Source organism: Hyla sarda, chromosome 2 (genome assembly GCF_029499605.1).
Source record: "Hyla sarda isolate aHylSar1 chromosome 2, aHylSar1.hap1, whole genome shotgun sequence".
NCBI lineage: Eukaryota > Metazoa > Chordata > Amphibia > Anura > Hylidae > Hyla > Hyla sarda.
Genome location: NC_079190.1, coordinates 434,788,566 through 434,811,454, shown reverse-complemented (window position 1 = coordinate 434,811,454; position 22,889 = coordinate 434,788,566). Strand labels below are relative to the sequence as shown.

General features: G+C 42.5%; 1 protein-coding gene across 7 annotated transcripts in view; it reads right to left on the bottom strand.

Annotated features, from left to right (window-relative positions):
* SPECC1 (sperm antigen with calponin homology and coiled-coil domains 1) overlaps positions 1-22,889 on the bottom strand; it is a 417,974-nt gene that overhangs the window by 325,005 nt on the left and 70,080 nt on the right. For all 7 annotated transcript variants that reach the window (XM_056559145.1, XM_056559144.1, XM_056559146.1 and 4 more), the window contains one exon: positions 20,965-21,100. In XM_056559145.1, coding sequence (XP_056415120.1) covers positions 20,965-21,100 — 136 coding nt within the window. The remainder of the gene's footprint in view (positions 1-20,964; positions 21,101-22,889) is intronic.

The following is a 22,889-nucleotide window of genomic DNA, read 5'->3' as shown; positions in this document are numbered from 1 at the left end:
TCTGGTTTCAACTTACAATGGTCCAGAAAATACCATTGTATTGAAACTATTGTATGTTGAGGCCATTGTAAGTTGAGGGATCACTGTATCCTATTTGAGCAAAGCTCTGTGAACAAACATCACAATAAAGGTCTGTTCACACGGCACAATTTCCGCTAGCAGAATTCCGCCTTAAATTAAAGCCCATAGACTTCTATGGGATTCCGCACTCCCATTCACACTTCTGAATTTCCGCTTGAGGAATCCCATAGAAGTCTACAGGGTTTAATTTGAGGCAGAACTCCGCAAGCAGAAATTCTGCTGTGTGAATAGACCCTAAAGGAAAACATTCTCTTGTCCACTCTTCACATCACATAGCCTTCTCTAAGGCTTCTCCCAATTTAATGAATTTCATCCAACTTAAAGGGTAAAGGTATTCCAGGGAAAAACTTTTTTTTTTATATATATATCTGCTGACACCTCTGCTTGTCTCAGGAATTGTCCAGAGAAGGAGCAAATGCCCATAGCAAACCTCTAATGCTTCAGACTGTTCCTGAGACATGCAGAGAGCACTGTTGTAAAAAAGAAAAGAACAACTCAACTTCAGCAGCTGATAACTACTGGAAGGATTAAGATTTTTTTTTAATAGAAGTTATTTACAAATCTGTTTAACTTTCTGGAGTCAGTTGATATAAAAAAATATATATATATAGTTTTTCCCTGGGATACCCCTTTAAACTAATCCAGAGAAAAAAAATATACACCACATTCGTCCAGGAAATATTAATATTTCAGTAAAAAAGACTGTATCATTTTTTTCCCTCTTTATGTAAATTAATTCATATTTTTGATAAAGCAGTGCTTCTCAAAGTTCCATCAAACTTCTGACATATCATAGCTGCAAAGATCCCCACAGATTGCTGGAAGGGAGAAGCAGCAGTGCTCGGCCGAGCACTGTGCCCCTTCATCTCTGCTCAACTGTCCTTAGGCTATGTTCACACGGCGAAATTTCCACACAGAATTCTGGGGAAGAATTTCACTGGCAATTTAGCCAAAATTTAAATGCCATTATGTTTAATGGGGTTCAACTGTTCCGCTGCTTAAATTCTGCAGAATTTACAGACCTGTCTTTAAAGGGGTATTCCAGGATTTTTTTTTTTTATTTGACTATACTACATGGGCTGTAAAGTTAGTGTAGTTCATAATATAATTCTGTACCTGTGTGTGATGGTGGTCCTGCAATTCTTCTGTGATTTTTGCCCCAATATTTATTTTTAACAGCATATAAAATTATTCAGGTGTCAGGTTTTCTCAGGTTGTAGTGCGACCAAGACATGACATCACTAGTCAGGTGTACAAAAGGGAGCCTATCCTGCTTCAATGGGTGGAGTGAACACTGGGTGGGAGAGAGAGCAAATAATTGTATTTTTGCAACAGCTGGAGGCACCCTGATTAGAAAACACTGGTCTTTTGAATGGAATGCAGCTCATTTGTGTTTCAATGGGTTAAAGTGGCTGATGTGTGGGATGGAGGAAATTGACCTCACACTTATAAAAAAGGAACTATTGGATTTGTAGTTTGATAGAGTTCACAAAAAGATGGCCACAGCCTTACGGTAATCTCACAACATATCCATTTAGCCCAAGACAAGCACAGATCCTTCCTTAGCATGTCCATTACTGTCTGACAGTTACATACTTATTGTGCATAACCCCTTAAAATTTTGCGGAATTGCGGGCAGAAACCCATTGAACTCAATGGGACTTGAATTTTGGCATTTAGAGAACACAGAAATTCTGCCAAAATTCCACATTCCACAAATCCATTCAGCAAGCTTTGCTGAATGGAATTTGTGCGGAATTGCGGTAATTCCGCTCTGTGAGCTGCCCATGGACTTTAATGGGATTCCACTGTCCCATTCAAACAGTGGAATTTCGCCGCAGAAATTTAGCAAAAATAATAGACCTGTCTTTCATTTTTCTAAATTCCATTGAAGTCAAATGGACTTTGAATTTCAGCAGAATTCTGAGATTGAGGACACAGAATTCCGCTGCAATTCTATTCAACAAGCTTTACAAAATGGAATTTGTGCAGAACATAACCTTAGAAAGCTGCATAGTCTACAGACTAAATTAAATTCTATGACAAAAAAAAAAAGAAAAAAAGAACTTTTTTTTTTGCTTTTTTGGGGTTGTACAATTATAGTTGTTTGAAATCAAATAATCTGATGAGGGTAGATTGTGGTATGGATCGGTACAAAAATGGCGCTAATAAACAGAGGTTTCAAATTTTGCCCTTAAAAGACAAAATTAGACTTTTTTTTTTAAATTAGAACTTGATTTAAATAATGATGCAGGTGGTCCCATTGGCTCCTGACTATACATTTTTCCAGTGTTTCCCAACCAGGGCACCTCCAGGTGTTGCAAAACTACAACTGCCAGCATGCTTGGATAGCCAAAGGCTGTCTGGGCATGCTGGGAGTTGTAGTTCTGCGACAGCTGAAGGCACCCTGGTTGGGAAACACTGCATTACGCAGACAATTGCAGAACAGCCCATTCTTATATGTTGCAATTCCCTATACACTGAGACTCCTGGTCCCCCACTGTAGGCTGCGTGTGTACTTTAGTTGGTGCTGGACCATACAATGATATAGAAGTTACAGACCCCCTAATAATAGGCCCATATGCAAATATAGTACTACTAGGGGTGGCTTAAGAAAACAGCTATAGTGAGAAATATATACATATAGTGAGACATATATACATATAGTGACTGAAGTATTATTTATAGCAGGGCATCTAAACAATGGCAACCAATGATTAACAAAGTATATGACAAGCATATGTACAGTAAGTGTAATGGTTTATGCCTCTCTAGTAGTACATGGGGACCCTACAGCTTGCTAGTCCGTCCAGGCCATACAGGCTCTACCAGGGGCCATATACAGTTTACTTAAAGGGGTACTCCGCTGGAAAAAAAATTTTTTTTTAAATCAATTGATGCCAGAAAGTTAAACAGATTTGTAAAAAAAAACTTCTATTTAAAAATCTTAACCCTTCCAGTAGTTATCAGCTGCTGCTTTTAGAATTTCTTTTCTGTCTGTCCACAGTGCTCTCTGCTGACACCTCTGTCCATTTCAGGAACTGTCCAGAGTAGGAGCAAATCCCCATAGCAAACCTCTCCTGCTCTGGACAGTTCCTGACATGGACAGAGGTGTCAACAGAGAGCACCGTGGTCAGACAGAAAAGACATTCTAAAAGAGAAGAACTTCCTGTGGAGCATACAGCAGCTGATAAGTACTCTTCTCAAAAATATTCTCAAAAAGAAATCTCTGTGCGTACAACAACCAATGAAGTGTGCCTTATTTCAGTAGAGGACCCATAACCTTATTGGATTCCCATTCTACTGCATACATCACAATAGAGTTTCTTACAGTAAAAAACAAGCAAGTTATTATAGGTCAAAAGCTAATTCCTGAAAGCCAGTATACCTTACATGTTTGGCTTCTAGAGTATTCATTATAGGCTTACTCAGAGCAATTAGGTAGCTCCAGGCTGGATGCCAGTCCCCGAATGGTAAGTAAGTGTTTCCGACTGCCCACACCGCACCTGTATATACCATTCCAACTATCATATACATGAAACATGTTGGTCTGATCCGGAGCCAGCTCTGAACTGTAGACAATAGCCTTGTTGTTAGGGTGATTGCAAGAAACCTTCCCAGAATCCAAGACCTGAGCAATCTGCCCTAAAATACCATTGTAGGTTTCCTGGAAGAAGCAAATAACATTCTTACTACAGCAACAAGATTTGCTGCTTCATAAGAGCTTTTTGAAGGGGTACTCGGCCCCTAGACATCTTATCCCCTATCCAAAGGATCTCGGCTGCAGCACTCCAGAAATCTGGTGCACGGAGCAAATTTGGCTCCGTACCGGATGACTGGCGATGCGGGGCGAAGGCTCATTATGTCACGGACACACCCCGCTCATTACGTCACGGCCATGCCCCTTCAATGCAAGTCTGTGGGAGGGGGCGTGACGTCCCAGTGACTTGTATTGAGGGGGCGCGACTGTGACATCACGAGCCTCCGGCGCTGCACCCGATGCTCTAAACGAACGCTGGGTGCAGCAGGGAGATTGTGGGGGTCCCCAGCGGTGGGACCCACATGACCAGGCATCTTATCCCCTATCCTTCAGATAGGGGATAAGATGTCTAGGGCAGAGTACCCTTTTAACAGAAACTGCAGAAATTGTATAGTCTTATTTTCTTTATAGGGGTTTATATGTCCCCTTATAAGGAAGCCATCAAGACCATAAATCTCACATCCCCTTGAACCTTCGATGATCACTATAACTGGAGACCACACTTTCCTGCCAAACCACCAAAATATCTAAATGAGATGGAGCTGTGGTTTATCAGATAAATTAATACACATAAAAGGACACTGAATGGGTTTAAACTCCAATGCACATCTTTTAAATATAAATATTAGTGCATAGACTGTTATAACCCAAATAACACTAAGCACTTTCATGGACCAACAGGTGAAAGGTTATAGGGGACTTATAACTTTACATGTAATAGAGTACGAGAAAAGTCATTTACATAGATCATGTAGAAAGATGAAAAGGAAAATGTATATAAAAGTATCTAACTAGCTAAGTCACTTGAGTATATACCTACAAGGAGGTCAGAGTCCACATGTTCCAATATCCTCCATCACAGCAAGTCAATGCAGCAAAGATAACGTATGTTATTCACTCTACAATTTTTTTTTAGCGTAGGCTGCTTTCACACTATAAAATTCATCCATTTTAAAGATCCGTTTGATGTTCCATTATGAAAACCCTGAAAATTGGCCATTAAACATCCGTTAGAAAATCCCATTATAGTCTATGGGATTTTCTATTATCCGTTTTAATCCGTTATAGTGCGTTATGAATAACGGACGTTATTTTGTAACGGAGGATAGTAACGGGAGAAATAGTGCATGCACTATTTCTTCCGTTCATTCTCCCATCACAAAATAACGTCCGTTATTAATAACAGACTATAACGGATTAAAACGGATAATGTAAAAATCCCATAGACTATAATGGGATTTTCTAACGGACGTTTAATGGCCAATTTTCAGGGTTTTCATAACGGAACATCAAACGGATCTTTAAAATGGATGAATTTTATAGTGTGAAAGCAGCCTTACACTGAAACCTATAGAAAACTTTCTTTAACCCCTTAAGGACCACGAGTTTTTCCATTTTTGCGCTTTCGTTTTTTCCTCCTCAACTTTTAAAAATCATAACCCTTTCAATTTTGCACCTAAAATTCCATATGATGGGTTATTTTTTGCGCCACCAATTCTACTTTGCAGTGACAACAGTCATTTTACCCAAGAGTCTACGGCAAAATAGAAAAAAAAATAATTGTGCGACGAAATTGAAGAAAAAACACAATTTTGTAACTTTTGGGGGCTTCCGTTTCTACACAGTAAATTTTTCGGTAAAAATGACCCCTAATCTTTATTCTGTAGGTCCATACGATAAAAATGATACCCTACTTATATAGGTTTGATTTTGTCGTACTTCTGTAAAAAATCATACGTTTAAAATTGTCATCTTCTGACCCCTATAACTTTTTTATTTTTCTGCGTATGGGCCGGTATGAGGGCTAATTTTTTGCGCTGTGATCTGAAGTACCATTTTTGTATTGATCGAACTTTTTGATCGCTTGTTATTCATTTTTTCATTACATAAAAAGTGACCAAAAATACGCTATTTTTTTGTGCGTACGCCATTGACCCTGCGGTTTAATTAATATTTTTTTAAAGTTCGGACATTTACGCACGCGGCGATACCACATGTTTATATTTATTTTTATTTACATGTTTTGTTTTTTAATGGGAAAAGGGGGGTGATTTAGACTTTTATTAGGGAAAGGGTTAAATCACATTTATTCACTTTTTTTTTACACTTTTTTTTTTTGCAATGTTATAGCCCCCATAGGGGGCTATAACATTGCATACACTGATTGCAAGCACTGTTCACTGCAAAGCCATAGCTTTGCATTGATCAGTGTTATCAGCGGTCGATTGCTCAAGCCTGAATTTCAGTCTTGGAGCTATCAATCGCCGTTCGGACATGCCGGAGGAAGGTGAGTGACCCTCCGCTCACGTCCTAGCTGATCGGGACACCGCATTTTCACTGCAGTGGTACCGATCAGCCCCACTGAGCAGCCGGGAAGGTTCTACTTTCCTTTCAGACGCGGTGTTCAACTTTGAATGCCGCATCTAAAGGGTTAATCGCAGTGCCTCGCGCTATTAGCCCCGGGTCCCGGCTTCAGTTACATGCCAGGACCGACCCGATATGACACGCGGTCACCGCATGACTGCGCGTTATAACGTGGGAGACGGCCAGGGACCTAAATATACGTCATTGGTCGTTAAGGGGTTAAATAGGTACTGTCATTTGAAAAAAGTGTTTATATAATTTAGATAACATTATATGTGTTAACAAGATGAAAAGAGACAGACAAAAAGGATCAGCACCAGTAAGGCTGGGTTCACACTACGTTTTGACCATACAGGGACTGGATCCTGCTTCGGGGATGGGAAAAACGGGCCATATCCCAGCCAGACCCAACACCCATCTCATTCATTTAAATGAGCCGACCGGAGTCAGATAGTGACTCGGTCGGCTCATTTTTGGCCTGTATCCGGTTTTGTGAGCGGACCTAAAACCGTGGTATACTACAGTTTTAGGTCTGGTCACAAAACCGGATACAGGGCAAAAATGAGCCGATCGGAGTCACTATCCGATTCCGGTCGGCTCATTCAAATAAATGAGATAGTGTGTTTGCACAGGAATCAATATATTATTGTGAACTATGAATCGTTATCAGTCTAAAGGTTTCCATTTATCTCACATTCACATAACTGAGGGATATTTTTAGACAATATGTCTTCATAGGAAGATAATTAAGTAGATTTATGAATGTGTTAAGGGAACATCCTGGTTCAATGATCTCCTGATGTGTCATACATACAAGGAAAGAGAACACTCCTCCTAAACCCCAGTGCTCATTTAGGTACAGGGACCCCCACCTATCATGTTCCTGGTGTTATGTGGCAAAAGGGTCTTTAGGCCTCCTAAATAAAGAATTCCCAGGTGGAACTATTACATCACCTATAGCTACCTGCTACTATCTGTCAGTAACATAGGTGGCCATATACCTTCAATAGCTGTTGGCTGAATATTGGTTTGATTGACAGCAATCTCTATTGATCGTGAACATTCATGTGTTCCCATGGACTCCTATGGTGGTGTCTTATCTCTCCTTCTCTCCCCCAAAATCACCTGTCTAGGAAGAATTGAGGGGCAGCCTCACACTTTAGACAGTCAGCCCGTCCTGCAGAGGTTGGTGGCTTTGGCCTACTTTTGACTAAAGTGTGAGCCTTAATTCCCTGTAATCAGATTACAGTTTATATACTGTGAAAAACAAGATCAGGGAACTCTGATCATGGCCTTTAACCCCTTAAGGACCGAGCATTTTTCCGTTTTTGCACTTTCGTTTTTTCCTCCTTACCTTTTAAAAATCATAACTTTCAATTTTGCACCTAAAAATCCATATGATGGCTTTTTTTTGCGCCATCAATTCTACTTTAACTGCAGACAAAGAAGTGTATAGTCCAGCTCACTCCCTCAGCCCGTCGCGCCAGGACCGGCGTGGGCAACACCGACTGAAACTGACAAGTAAAAGCAGAATGTCCAGCGCGAATGTGAAGGAACTGGATGTTTATTCCAATAGCCAGAAAGACACGTAGAACATGACAAGACGCGTTTCGGTCCTAAGGTTGGACCTTAGTCATACACTAGTATACAGTGAGTACAAACCTTATATAGGTGGCCCCTCAAACAACGACCAGTAATCCGGCCGCATCTGAATAGGGTCCTCCTCCTCTTTCCGTGACGTGGGGGTGATGAGTAAAGCCCGGAGAGAAGAATAAGAAGGTGAGGAAGAAAAAGCGGAGACAAAGAAGGGACCAAGGGAAAAAAAAAAAAAAAAGATTTTTTAGAAAAATAGAAAAAAAATAGAAAAAAAGGAGAAGAAAAGAGAAGAGAAGATAGAACAAAAGAAAGGAAAAGAAAAAGAAGAGAAGAAAGAGAGAAAAAGGAAAAAGATAAGAAATGAGGACCATGAGTAATCACCCTCACGTGACGGACAAAGGTTACAATCTTAGACAATACAAAAATCTATAAAAACAATAGATGTTTATTACATATAAGTGAAATATTTTAAAAAGGTCAATAATAAAACACATAATCTTATTCTAAGACTGCTCCCGAAAGGGAGAGAAGGAATGAAAGGAATGAACTATGTTTGGGGTTTCATAAGAAAAAAAAAAAAAAAGAAAAGAAATTGTTAAACGATAAACAGTAGATTAAATGGTATTAATATTTTTTGTATAATAAAAATAATTTTTTATATATAAGAAGATACATGATGTAATAAAATAATGTATACCAATCACTTTCTCACAAGAGAAAGAATACTGTATCCTATGAAACCATAACATAGATACTCTTACAAGATCAGCAAGTATCTCAATTTATCTGGGGCACTGAAACCGGTCAAGGAAAAGGGGAGAGAAAAAAGGGGAGAGAAAAACTGGGGGGAGGGACAGGGGAAAAAAGAGGTAAAAAAGCCCATGATAGAATGGTCATGGGCATCCTGATTGAGAGGAACAAAGGAAAATTTAAAGAAGAATAGCAACACCAATTTGATGGAGAGAGCAAAAAATGGATCCAAACATAAGCATAAACTAAAATATGGGGTACCCATGTAAATACAAAAATAAGTATTATGATAAGGCAAACAGGAGAAACAAAGCTAGATGAATCTCAAACCAAAATGCCTAATAATGGAGAATGGTATCCATCCTTTTATTAAGGCCCCGAGGGACGCGACTGTCCAATCTCAAAATCCAATAGACCTCTCGGTCCAGGAGTTTGAGCTTGACATTGCCACCCCTCACAGGTGGGCTAACTCGTTCTAACCCCTGTAGTATAAGGGATGACGTGTTGCCGGCATGCACCTCGGCTATGTGCCTGGAGACCATAGAGATATGTCTTGAATTAAAATGGGGTATATCCGAGATGTGTTTTCGGATGCGGACTTTCAGAGGAGTGGAAGTGCACCCCACATATTGAAGATTACAGTCTCTGCAGGTAAGGACATAGACAACGTACGATGTGTTACGATGAGCCTTAATTCCCTGTAATCAGATTACAGTTTATATACTGTGAAAAACAAGATCAGGGAACTCTGATCATGGCCTTTAACCCCTTAAGGACCGAGCATTTTTCCGTTTTTGCACTTTCGTTTTTTCCTCCTTACCTTTTAAAAATCATAACTTTCAATTTTGCACCTAAAAATCCATATGATGGCTTTTTTTTGCGCCATCAATTCTACTTTGTAATGACGTCAGTCATTTTATCCAAAAATCTATGGTGAAACAACAAAAAAAATCATTGTGTGACAAGATTGAAGAAAAAACACCATTTTGTAATTTTTGGGTGCTTCTATTTCTACCCAGTAAATTTTTCGGTAAAAATGACACTGTCACGATTCGGCTTCCAGGTAGTGGATCCTCTGTGTCAGCGAGGGATTGGCGTGGACCGTGCTAGTGGACCGGTTCTAAGAGGCTACTGGTTTTCACCAGAGCCCGCCGCAAAGCGGGATGGTCTTGCTGCGGCAGTAGCAACCAGGTCGTATCCACTAGCAACGGCTCTACCTCGCTGACTGCTGAGAAGGCGTGGGACAGAAGGACTAGGCAGAGGCAAGGTCAGACGTAGCAGAAGGTCGGGGGCAGGCGGCAAGGTTCGTAGTCAGGGTGGATAGCAGAAGTTCAGGAACACAGGCTTTGGACACACTAAACGCTTTCACTGGCACAAGGCAACAAGATCCGGCAAGGGAGTGCATGGGAGGAGGTCAGATATAGTCAGGGACCAGGTGGAAGCTAATTAAGCTAATTGGGCCAGGCACCAATCATTGGTGCACTGGCCCTTTAAGTCTCAGAGAGCTGGCGCGAGAGCGGAGCCGCGCGCGCCAGCACATGACAGCAGGGGACCGGGACGGGTAAGTGACCTGGGATGCGATTCGCGAGCGGGCGCGTCCCGCTGTGCGAATCGCATCCCCAACGGCCAAGACAGTGCAGCGCTCCCGGTCAGCGGGACTGACCGGGGCGCTGCAGGGAGAAAGACGCCGTGAGCGCTCCGGGGAGGAGCGGGGACCCGGAGCGCTAGGCGTAACAGTACCCCCCCCCTTAGGTCTCCCCTTCTCTTTGTCCGGTAACTGCCTCCCCTGGGATGAGGACACCGGGAAAGAATGGAGGGTTTCCTCAACGGCAGGCAGTACAGCAGGAGTGGGAATGGGGAGGGAGGGCAGAGGGCGAGGCCTGGCACGGGGCAGTGTGACACCAGGACGGGGGCCATGGGGAGGCACAGAGGCTTGCCTGACGGGACTGGGAGGGGGGAAGAGGCACTTCCTGTGGCAGGCAGAGTCCCAGTTCTTGATCTCCCCGGTGGTCCAATCAAGGGTGGGGGAATGAAGCCGGAGCCATGGCAGACCGAGGAGGACCTCAGAGGTACAGCCGGGGAGAACGAAGAGCTCAATTCTCTCGAGGTGGGGTCCAATAGACATCAGGAGGGGTTCTGTGCGGTAACGCACGGTGCAGTCCAATCTGGCTCCGTTGACCGCGGAAATGTAGAGCGGCTTGACGAGACGGGTCACCGGGATGCTGAATTTATTAACAAACGACTCCAAAATAAAATTTCCAGAGGCACCAGAGTCCAAGCAGGCCACGGCTGAGAGGGAGGAGTTGGCTGTAGAAGAAATCCGCACGGGCACCGTGAGACGTGGAGAAGAAGACTTAGAACCAAAAGATGCAACACCCACGTGAGCTGGGTGCGTGCGTGCGTTTCCCAGGCGTGGAGGACGGATAGGGCAATCCACCAAGAAATGCTCAGTACTGGCACAGTACAGACAGAGATTTTCTTCTCTACGGCGATTCCTCTCTTCCTGGGTCAGGCGAGACCGATCCACTTGCATGGCCTCCTCGGCGGGAGGCCCAGGTGAAGACTGCAAAGGATGCTGTGGGAGAGGTGCCCAGAGATCTAAGTCTTTTTCCTGGCGGTGCTCTTGGTGTCGCTCAGAAAAACGCATGTCAATGCGGGTAGCCAAATGGATGAGTTCTTGGAGGTTGGCAGGAATCTCTCGTGCGGCCAGCACATCCTTGATGCGACTGGATAGGCCTTTTTTAAAGGTCGCGCAGAGAGCCTCATTATTCCAGGATAGTTCAGAAGCAAGAGTACGGAATTGTATGGCGTACTCGCCAACGGAAGAATTACCCTGGACCAGGTTCAGCAGGGCAGTCTCAGCAGAAGAGGCTCGGGCAGGTTCCTCGAAGACACTTCGGACTTCAGCGAAGAAGGACTGGACTGTGGCTGTGGCAGGATCATTGCGGTCCCAGAGCGGTGTGGCCCAAGACAAGGCCTTTCCTGAAAGAAGGCTTACTACGAACGCCACCTTAGACCGTTCTGTAGGAAACAAGTCCGACAACATCTCCATATGCAGGGAACACTGAGACAAAAATCCACGGCAGAGTTTAGAGTCCCCATCAAATTTGTCCGGCAGGGACAAGCGGAGGTTAGGAGCGGCCACTCGCTGCGGAGGAGGTGCAGGAGCTGGCGGAGGAGATGGTTGCTGCTGTAGCAGAGGCAGAAGTTGCTGTAACATGGCGGTCAACTGCGACAGCTGCTGTCCTTGTTGGGCAATCTGCTGCGATTGCTGAGCGACCACCGTGGGAAGATCAGCGAGACTTGGCAGCGGCACCTCAGCGGGATCCATGGCCGGATCTACTGTCACGATTCGGCTTCCAGGTAGTGGATCCTCTGTGTCAGCGAGGGATTGGCGTGGACCGTGCTAGTGGACCGGTTCTAAGAGGCTACTGGTTTTCACCAGAGCCCGCCGCAAAGCGGGATGGTCTTGCTGCGGCAGTAGCAACCAGGTCGTATCCACTAGCAACGGCTCTACCTCGCTGACTGCTGAGAAGGCGTGGGACAGAAGGACTAGGCAGAGGCAAGGTCAGACGTAGCAGAAGGTCGGGGGCAGGCGGCAAGGTTCGTAGTCAGGGTGGATAGCAGAAGTTCAGGAACACAGGCTTTGGACACACTAAACGCTTTCACTGGCACAAGGCAACAAGATCCGGCAAGGGAGTGCATGGGAGGAGGTCAGATATAGTCAGGGACCAGGTGGAAGCTAATTAAGCTAATTGGGCCAGGCACCAATCATTGGTGCACTGGCCCTTTAAGTCTCAGAGAGCTGGCGCGCGCGCGCCCTAGAGAGCGGAGCCGCGCGCGCCAGCACATGACAGCAGGGGACCGGGACGGGTAAGTGACCTGGGATGCGATTCGCGAGCGGGCGCGTCCCGCTGTGCGAATCGCATCCCCAACGGCCAAGACAGTGCAGCGCTCCCGGTCAGCGGGACTGACCGGGGCGCTGCAGGGAGAAAGACGCCGTGAGCGCTCCGGGGAGGAGCGGGGACCCGGAGCGCTAGGCGTAACAGACACCTTCTCTACGATTTAAATTATACTTATATAGGTTTGATTTTGTTGTACTTCCGGAAAAAATCATAACTACATGCAGGAAAATAAATACTTTTAAAATTGTACCCTGACCCCTATAACTTTTTTATTTTTCCGCGTACGGGCCGGTATGAGGGCTCATTTTTTGCGAAGTGATCTGACGTTTTTAGCAGTACTATTTTTGTATTGATCAGACTTTTTGATCGCTTTTTATAAATTTTTTCATGATATAAAAAGTGACAAAAAAATTGCTATTTTGGACTTTGGAATTTTTTTGCGCATACACCATTGACCATGCAGTTTAATTAATTATATATTTTTATAGTTCGGACATTTGCGCAAGCGGCGATACCACATATGTTTATTCTTCTTATGGTTACATATTTTTTGTATGGAATTTAGGAAAAAGGGGGTGATTTAAACTTTTAATAAGGAAGGGGTTAATGGGTGTTTTTTTTAAACTTGTTATTTAAGTTTTTTTTTACACTTTTAGTCCCCTTAGGAGACTTTTAGTAGGAATCATTAGATTCCTCATATAGATTAATGTGGTTTCATAGAACCACATTGATCTGTGTGCTCTGCGCTCGATTGATAAAGCCTGGTCCTGCCAGGCTTTATCATTCTCAGTGCAGTAGCCAGCACGGAAGGAGAGGTAAGCCCTCAGGCTCCTCAGCAGTGTATCAGACGCGATCGCGCTGTGGAGGGGTGATCCATCCCACTGGACCACCAGGGATGGTTTAAATGTCCCTTTAGATGCTGCTGTCAACTTTGACAGCGGCGATCTAAAGGGTTAATAGCAACGGTATGACACGGGCTCGAGTCATGAGCCCGCACCCTACAACGGTTGCCGTCTCAGGACGAGCCGGCTCGTCCTTAGACGGCAACCGGTTAAAGAAGCACTCTGTTTTTTTTTTGTTTTTTTGCCCATATCATGCACACTCACCACCACTAGTTGTACAGCACCATTTGTTTTATTCCAGCACAGCTACGTCCATGTGTTTTATTACTCTAACTTGGTCACGTCACTGTCAGTTTTACTTTCATAAAGTTACCATACATGCTTAAAGGGGTAGGGGGTACCCGCTCTGGTCCCTGGCTGCGATTCTTTAAAAAAATAAATCCTCTCACTGGATAACCCCTTTAAAGGGGTATTCCGGGATTATGCTACAGGGGCTGTAAAGTTAGAGTAGTTCATAATCTAGAGGCTGTACCTGTGTTTCATGGTGGTCTCGCAATGCTTCTGTGATTTTTGACCCTACATCCAAAATGACTGTTGTCTCAGGTAATCCCAGGTTGCAGTCTTTGCTTCGATGGGTGGGAGATCATTGTGCAAGAATCTGCAACAGCTGTAGGCACCCTGGTCAAAAAACACTGGTCTATTGCAATGAAGGCAGCACAGGTGTGTTTCAATGGGTGGGGTGGCTGATGTTTGGGAGGAGGAAAAGTGACCTCACACTTACAAACAAGGAACTATGGTATTTGTAGTTTGAGAGAACGAACTCCAACAGGAAATAGCCAGTTCACAAAAAGATAGTTTTAGTGTTATGGTAATCTCCCAACATAGCCATTTAGCCCAAAGAGAAGCACATATCCTTCCTAAGCATGTCCATTACTGTCTGGCAGGTACATACTAAAATCACTTTATGGTGGTTAACCCCTTTAATGGGGTACTCCGGTGGAAAGTTATACAGATTTGTAAATGACTTCTATTAAAAAATCCTAATCCTTCCAATACTTATCAGCAGCTGTATGCTCCAGAGTAAGTTATGTAGTTCTTTCCAGTCTGACCACAGTGCTCTCTGCTGACACCTCTGTCCATGGTAAGAACTGTCCAGAGTAGGAGCAAATCCCCATAGCAAACCTCCCCTGCTCTGGACAGTTCCTGACATGGACAGAGGTGTCATCAGAGAGCACTGTGGTCAGACTGAAAAGTACTACACAACTTCCTATGTAGTATACAGCAGCTGATAAGTACTGGAAGGATTAAGATTTTTAAATAAAAATCATTTACAAATCTGTTTAACTTTCTGGCACCAGTTGATTTGAAAAAATAAATAAATAAATAATAATAATTCCAATGGAGTACCCCTTTAATGTGTGTCAGATGATGTCAGTTTTGCTGATTTTCTGTGAACTACAGAATGATAAAATCACCTACCAGATCCCACCTAGCAGCCTGAAAATAACACTTTGGTCAATAAACTACATACTGACATTGAAGGGGTAAACCAAAATCTACTCCGAGCTCCGAGCTGACACAGATTGCAGAGGACAGACAGCCAGTCATAGAGTTTTTCATATTTCACTATAGACCATTTGTCTCCATACTGTGGACCTCCAGATGTTGCCTGCCGTCCAGGCATGCTGGGAGTTGTAGTCTGGCCTCCCAAACAATTGTACCAAAAAAACCAGTCATTACCAAAAGTGCTGCATGTGTCAAACCAGCCTTAGGGTGCATTCACACCACGTTTTTGCTATACAGTTCCCGTATAAGGTTTCAAGTTAAAAACCGTACAGAACCGTATAGAAAAACCGTATGCATTTACTTAACATTGTAAACCGTATGTCAAACGCATCATCCGGTTTAGTCCGTTTTGCATCTCCTACGGTTTTGTCTGGTTTTTCACCCGTACCCAGAACAGTAGTCTACCACGTTTTTTGGTCTGGATGAAAAACCGTATCAAACCATATTTGTATTTTTTTTTACATGGGAGTCAATGGGAACCGTACAGAACTGTATGTGCGTACGGTTCCATACGATTTTTACCATACGGTTTTTGACTTTGCACAGTTTTTTTTCTTGGAATTTCAATCAAATAAGTGAAACTTTATTCAAAATGGAGTGGAAAGTTAAAAACATATACCTTTTTTTCTTTAAAAATACGGATGCAACTGGACATCATTTTTCAAACCGTATAAGGTTTTTAACCGTATACAGGTTGAAATTTGTACACACGTTTTGATACAATTTAGTCAGGTTTTGAGGAATCCGTTTTTCATCAAAACCTGATATGGGAACTGTTATGCAAAAACATGGTGTGCATGCAGCCTTAGTAAATGACTGCAACCAGGCACACACCAGACCTTTTGGTAGATGTTATTATTGGCAACTTGATGATTACAGCCTTGGTTTTATTATGTAACTATTCTGGGATGCCCAAATGACTAGTTCTTTACTGCCATCTGCTGGGCAAACCTGATTTCACACACTCACCATGTATTTTTTCCATTTGGATTCTGGATGGTCACATTAAAAACCATAAGAAATAAGCAACATTCTAAGCAGCCAACATGGAGTCTCCAATGATACAAACCTTTAAATTATGTAAAATGAGATGTAATTTCTAATGTCATTATTTAATACAAAACGCTACCTACCCCAGCTAATGTTTATGTGGGTTAATAAAGGCTGTGTGTGCATTAACACTGACTCACTGCTATGTAATGTGTCACTGCCATTAGCACCAATATCTGTTCAAAGGCCACTGGTTAATGACAGCTGCGGATCAGAAGATAGAGGAGGATGATGATAATCCGTCGCAATACTGAAGGTCCTAGAGCTTGAAACCTTATGGTTTACTGCAGTTTTTACCAACCAGGGTGCCTCCAGCTGTTGCATAACTATAACATCCAGCATGCCCAGACAGAAAATGGCTATCCGGGCATGTTGGGAGTTGTAGTTTTGCAACAGCTGGAGGCCCCCTGGTTGGGAAACACCGGTTTACTGTATGCTCCCAATATATATATATATATATATATATATATTTGTCTACATGTTTTGAGGTTATTACTTGTTTGTTTATTACCATACAAATAATTTCTAATACTGTTCACAGATTTCCAGCTTTTCCATCAACATCACAAAACAGCACAAGTTGTGGTGTAAGGACATAAATACTATTTAGGGAATCGTCCCTATAGTCTGTAATGGGTCTGATATATGTCAAAAGTGTAACTTTGGGCAGTATAGGTCAGTATATGAAAATGATGTGTACTTGAGGCAAAAAATGCAACTGTACTGGCATAGGAATATCCATTTTACAATATGATGTTGCTCACACGCCTACATACGTGGTGCGGAAGTGCAGCGGCAACAATATGTCCGTTCTCAAAGACAGATGTTGCACGCATGCGAACAAATGCGGATTCCCATCTCCAAAACTGTAGGACATGTAAAGTTATACACTTTTGTAAATATATTAAATTGTTTACACTTCTCCTTACTGCAGACCACTTCTCCTTACTCCTATTGCAGTGGTCAGGTGGCTGCTGACATCACATATTCTCTCTGCACAGAGACATTATTTGCTGAGAATCTTATCTTTATGTAAACACAATCACCCACAGACAGGCTCTATTTCCTGTGTGCAAGCTGTACTGCGTCAGTGAGTCATGCAAAGTGCTAGTAGCTTGCACAAAACCCGCAAATCCTCTGTGTCTTAACCCCTTAAGGATCAGAGGTTTTTCCGTTTTTGCACTTTCATTTTTTTCCTCCTTACCTTTAAAAAATCATAACTCTTTAAATTTTGCACCTAAAAATCCATATTATGGCTTATTTTTTGCGCCACTAATTCTACTTTATAATGACTTCAGTAATTTTACCTGAAAATATACGATGAAATGGAGGAAAAAATCATTGTGCAACAAAATTGATGAAAAAAACTCAATTTTGTAGCTTCGGGGCTTCCATTTCTACAAAGTACATTTTTCGGCAAAAATGACATCTTATCTTTATTCTGTAGGTCCATACAATTAAAATGATACCCTACTTATATATAGGTTTGATTTTGTCGTACTACATGCAGGAAAATGTATACGTTTAAAATTGTCATCTTCTGAACCCTATAACTTTTTTATTTTTCTGCGTATGGGCCGGTATGAGGGCTCATTTTTTGCGCTGTGATCTGAAGTACCATTTTTGTATTGATCGGACCTTTTGATCGCTTGTTATAAATTTTTTCATTACATAAAAAGTGACCAAAAATACGATATTTTTTTTGTGCGTACGCCATTGACCCTGTGGTTTAATTAATATTTTTTTTTACCTATTTTGGACTTTGGAATTTTTTGCGTGTACGCCATTGACCGCGCGATTTATTTAACAATATATTTTTACAATCCATGCTGTGGCCCCGCATTATAGAAAGGGAGCAGATTTAGGGCGTACTGGTACGCCCTGTGTCCTTAGCGGGTTAAAAAGTACCTGTCACCAAATAAACTTTTCTAAACTAATTATGTTCCCTAACTATTCCTAACACTACTCCCACCCTTAAAGAAAATTCAGAGCTTTAAAAAGCTCTGTATCCTACCTTTATTCTTGCTCACTTTGCTCACAGTGCAATCTCCCAGCAGGAGAAAGTGAGCGTTTCCCAGTGTACATGACATTATTGAAGCCTGCTGGGTAACCACTTCCCCCCTCAAATCATTGAAGTGCTGTGATGAATAGAAGACCTCTAGCTCTGTGCAGCAGCTTTCAGTCAGTGTATCTTTCAGTGAGGCTCTTTGCAGCTTTCAGTCTGTGCAGCTTTTAGTCTGTGCAGCTGTCAATCAAGCTCAGTGTAGAGAAAAACTTCCTGAGATTGTTCTCCTATCATTACAAGCAGGAGACCAAAATCTGAGATTTTGACCAGACGGAATGTGTTCTGGCCAGAAGTATACAGCAGAAAAACTAACATAAAACATTTATTTTTTTTTTTATGGAAGCCAATTACAAAAAATATTTATTACGCATAAGGAATCAAATATTAAAATTCATGTTTAATGAAAGTGCCCATTTAGGTGTTATTCACAGAGAAAGAGCCCTGAATGTAGGAAGAGAGAGTTGCTTTACTCTGCTATTAGCTGAAAAGGGCAGATAAGAACATCCCTTTAAACTGCATAGTACTTTTGGACGTACTGACAAAGTACTATCTAGAAAATATGAAATGGGTAGCCATCCTCTGTTAGACAAATTTCAGCCAAATTTTATAGGGTTGTGTATCCACCCCTAACATGTTATTAAATCTATCAAGGAGTTTTCAAGTTATAAACACAGACAAAATCTATCCGAGCGGAACTGTAGAATTCACTTTGATTGATCAATAAAGGACCTGCAGTTACATTACTTTCTGCACAAGGCACAAAGACACAAATATGACTTTTACTACTAATTCTTCACACTTCTAATTCTTCATACTACCTATAAAACTCTGGTTGGCTTTTTCCCCAAGGTCACATGGTTAGCACAGTATTACAGTATGGCCAACCATTTCTTCATTAAAAAAGGCTTGGTAGAGCTAAAAGGACATGTCTCTATCTTAGAGAATCTGCCCCTTTGCTCTAGTGATCAGTGGATGGCAAGTGGTTGGACCTTAACCAATCAAAATTTTTGGCATATAATAGACTTATAAAAATGTTAGACTTATAATAGACTTTTAAAGGAACTATAGATTCCATAGGCTTATAATAGAACCCATCTCCTGCAATGAGTTGGTTGTGCGGTCAGATGTGGAGTGAATCACACAGCTGGGTGCTTCTCCTGCCTATTGTAACAGGTCACGGCAGATGGTGGATCCTCTGGGCCTGTGTGGGTGATGGCGTGAGCCGTGCCAGGAAGTGGAGTCTAAGGTGCTGCTGATTTTCACCAGAGCCCGCCGCAAAGTGGGATGGTCTTGCTACAGCAGGCGGCACCCAGGTCGCTACCCTTGTCCACGACTCGTCCACACAGGTAGCTGGGAGGTGGCATGGCACAGGAGACTGGCAGGACGTGGCAAGATGGCAGTAGGTCAAGATGCAGGGGAGGTAAGGTAGCAAGGAGCAGGTACATGGTAACAGGGACCCAAAAGTACTGCAAGTCCTAGCAAGCTGCAAGGCCCTTTCCGTGTTACTGGTTGACTCTCTGAGATTCTGGCCTAGCTGTAAAAGACTTTAACAACTGTCTAACCTCAGTAAAGCTACCGTTAACCCTTACCTGGTCTTGGACTATTATTGCTCTGCCTAATCTTGGGATAGCGGTGCTACCGGCTATACCATCTGCCCCATCCACAAACATCCTTCCCACCCTGTGGTCACACCACAACTTTGGCATCACCACAACTTCAAGAAGCAATCTGATTTGTTTGCTATTAACAACTGGTCAACTTTTCCTCTGCACAGGTTTTCTTTCTTTTTTTCAAGTACACAAATTCCAAAACAAGAAAAACAAAGAAATGGCAACATGGGGACCGGAGCCCAATACAATCCGTGAAATACAGTAGAAATATAGGGGGCTAAGCCCAAGAACACATAGCATGAATGAGTTATAAGCAGGCATTAGGTAAGGCCAAGGCAGGATAATAGAAACAATAAGAATCACGGAAGACCTCCGTTACCAAAATATAGCGTACCGAGGATTACTGCAGTAATCTGTGGAGTGCCCAAGTCCACGTGTTACCACACAACATCAGTTGCAAACACAGAGGTTGTAAGAACCACGTACAAGGGGGGGGGACAAACAGTAGACACACAAAGACATACACACAACAATCATATAAGGCGGGGAGGAAAGGGAGAGAGAAAAAAACTGCACAGGTTTTCATAAATCTCTTTCATGGTTTTCAGGACATGGTGATGAAAAATTTAAAAGGGTAATCCAAAGGGTAGGGGATAAGATGTTTGATTTCGGGTTCCCACCACTGGAGACCCCCGTTATCTTGGCTGTGGAACCCCAGACATCCAGTGCATGGAACGGCCACCACGCCCCTTCCCATAGACTTGTATTGAGGGGGCGTGGCCGTGATGTCACGAGCCTCCGGTGCTAAACCCGACGCTCTAAACGAACGCCGGGTGCCGCACTGAGATTGTGGGGGTCCCCAGCAGCGGGACCCTCGCCATCAGACATCTTATCCCCCATCCTTTAGATAGGGGATAAGATGTCTAGGGGCGGTGTACCCCCTTTAACTTTTCACTTTCCCATTAACATCGCTGAAAAAGCGGGAAAAACTCTGACAAAGGTTCATAGCACTTGAATGAACAGAGCCCAGCTGAAACAACAGCACATTGAGAGGAGACGACATGACAATGAAACTGCAAGCTGGACTTTGTCAGGTGCTACAATGACATCCGGATTCTGAAAACACAGGATTAGTACAAAGTTTTGGACACACAAAACTCAATGGATTCCTGTAAATAAAAGTGCTTTGGCTTTTATATATCCCAGCATACACTTTGGGATTTACATTATACTGTGTACAAGCAATGTCCTGGTTGAAAATCTCAAGGGCCATAGCTGCACATGAGTGCTGTTTGAAGATCAAATTGAATACCAAATTGTATCCTACCTAAAGAGCTACTTATGGGGTCATAGTTCAGAGAACCATTCACTATACCTGTATTGGTCCTGAACCTGCTCTCTGACAGCTCTGATATGCCTCCGGTTGTAATAGTCTTCTTTAGTCTGGATGTGGTGATGGCTGCGCTGCCCCCTGGCTTTGTAAGCATGTCATCGCTGCTTGCTCTTTTTAACTGGAATTGACAAACAAATACATTACTGCTAAATGCCAAATTATCAGTGTTAAATGAGAATGCGTTCATATTGCTGTTCATTGGCCAAATAATGCATCCATTGTTAGGAGATAGCAAAATTAGATCGCTAAGTCACAATGGTATTATGTAACAAACTAATAATCAATATAACAAAATCTAATGATGCTATGCTGTGTATGTTTTAATGCATGAAATAGATACAATTTCAATGGATACTGCAAATATATTAACTAATCACCGCACAGCTTTCATTGTCCCAGAGCAGAAGGGACAGAAAGGCAGAATTTTCTGCTAGACTATGGTGATAAATGATGCCCATTGATGCATTAAAATAATTGTATACAAGTATGGACAATGTGATCATATATACATATGACTATTTTACTACTGCAGTATCGAACAACAGATTATCGTTAATATTCTAAGATGAATTTGACTATTATTTATTTCTAGTAAGTGTTAAAATACATGAAGGTGATATCAATATATAAATCATACTGTTAAAGTAGTACTATTGTGCAGGAAAACGTAACCCTATCCAAAAGGATAAGGGATAAGTGTCAGTTTGTGGGGGGTCTGACTGCCGGGACCCCTTGCAATCTCCTGTTCCAGGAACGGAGCTTGTTGACCCTGGCATGAAGCGGCATCCAACACATCCCCTCGATTTATCTCTATAGGAGAGCCGAAGTTACCCGAACACTGTATCTCCAGCTTTGCCATAGAGATACATGGAGGGGAGTGTGACACGACCCGTTCCTGGGGAAAGCCAGGGTGCCCTGCAGGAGATCGTGGTGTGTCCCAGCAGTCGGGCCCCCCCGTGATCTAAAACTTATCTCTATCCTTTGGAAAGGGAATACATTTTCCTGCACGATAGTACTACTTTAAGTTAAAGAGCTCATACATGTTCTCTGAATCAGAAATGTAGAATTCTCAAGGACCTATTGACTCTCTGCTTGTGTAGGAACCGTACAAAACTAGACAGAAATGACAGAAAACATTATGTAAATATTGGTTAAATACTGTATGGCACCACATAGCATCCACTGTTTCTGATTTCCTGTGGCTATAGCCAATGGAAATTTTGAATAACAGTATTTCCCTTTTCCAACAAATTCCACTGCCAAGATGAGCGGCAATGTCTCCATACAGAGCTCATTCTAGATCAGATGCTTGTGAAGTAGAAGAAATAAATTCTGGGGAAAAGAAAACACAGTAATCAAGAGTAAAATCTAAGAAAGATGTATAAGACTAGCCTATTTGTGAGATTAGTATGAGGAGAGAAGTGTCTTTTCCAATGTAGTTACATCAATTAACCTCTGTCATCAAAAGCACAACTAGCGCTAGGCCCAGCATACAAGGTCCTGACAAGGTCCATACTAGCCAGCATGTGGATGTTGTAGGTCATGGCATATGCAAAGTCCTGGCACTCACCAATTTTAGGTGCTGGTATGAATTATGTTTAGAGTCTGGTGAGGGGTCTGGTTTTATTCTTGTTTCGTACTTATTATGGTGCAAAAATATTTACTCCATAGGTCTTCATTAAAATGTTTGCATACTTTTGCTTCTACAGCCTCTGCAGTTTTCTGTATGGCCTATATTTTCTATCTATACTTGTACACAGCTCATAAGATCTCCCCTGAAGACTGTCTTGTATCTGTTCTGTTCCCTCTCTATATTGGGCTTTTACTTGAGGATTTGCCTGAAGAATGAACATGTTCTTCAGGCAGAACAAAATTCAGTGTTGGAATTCTGCTAGTGTGTAAACAGG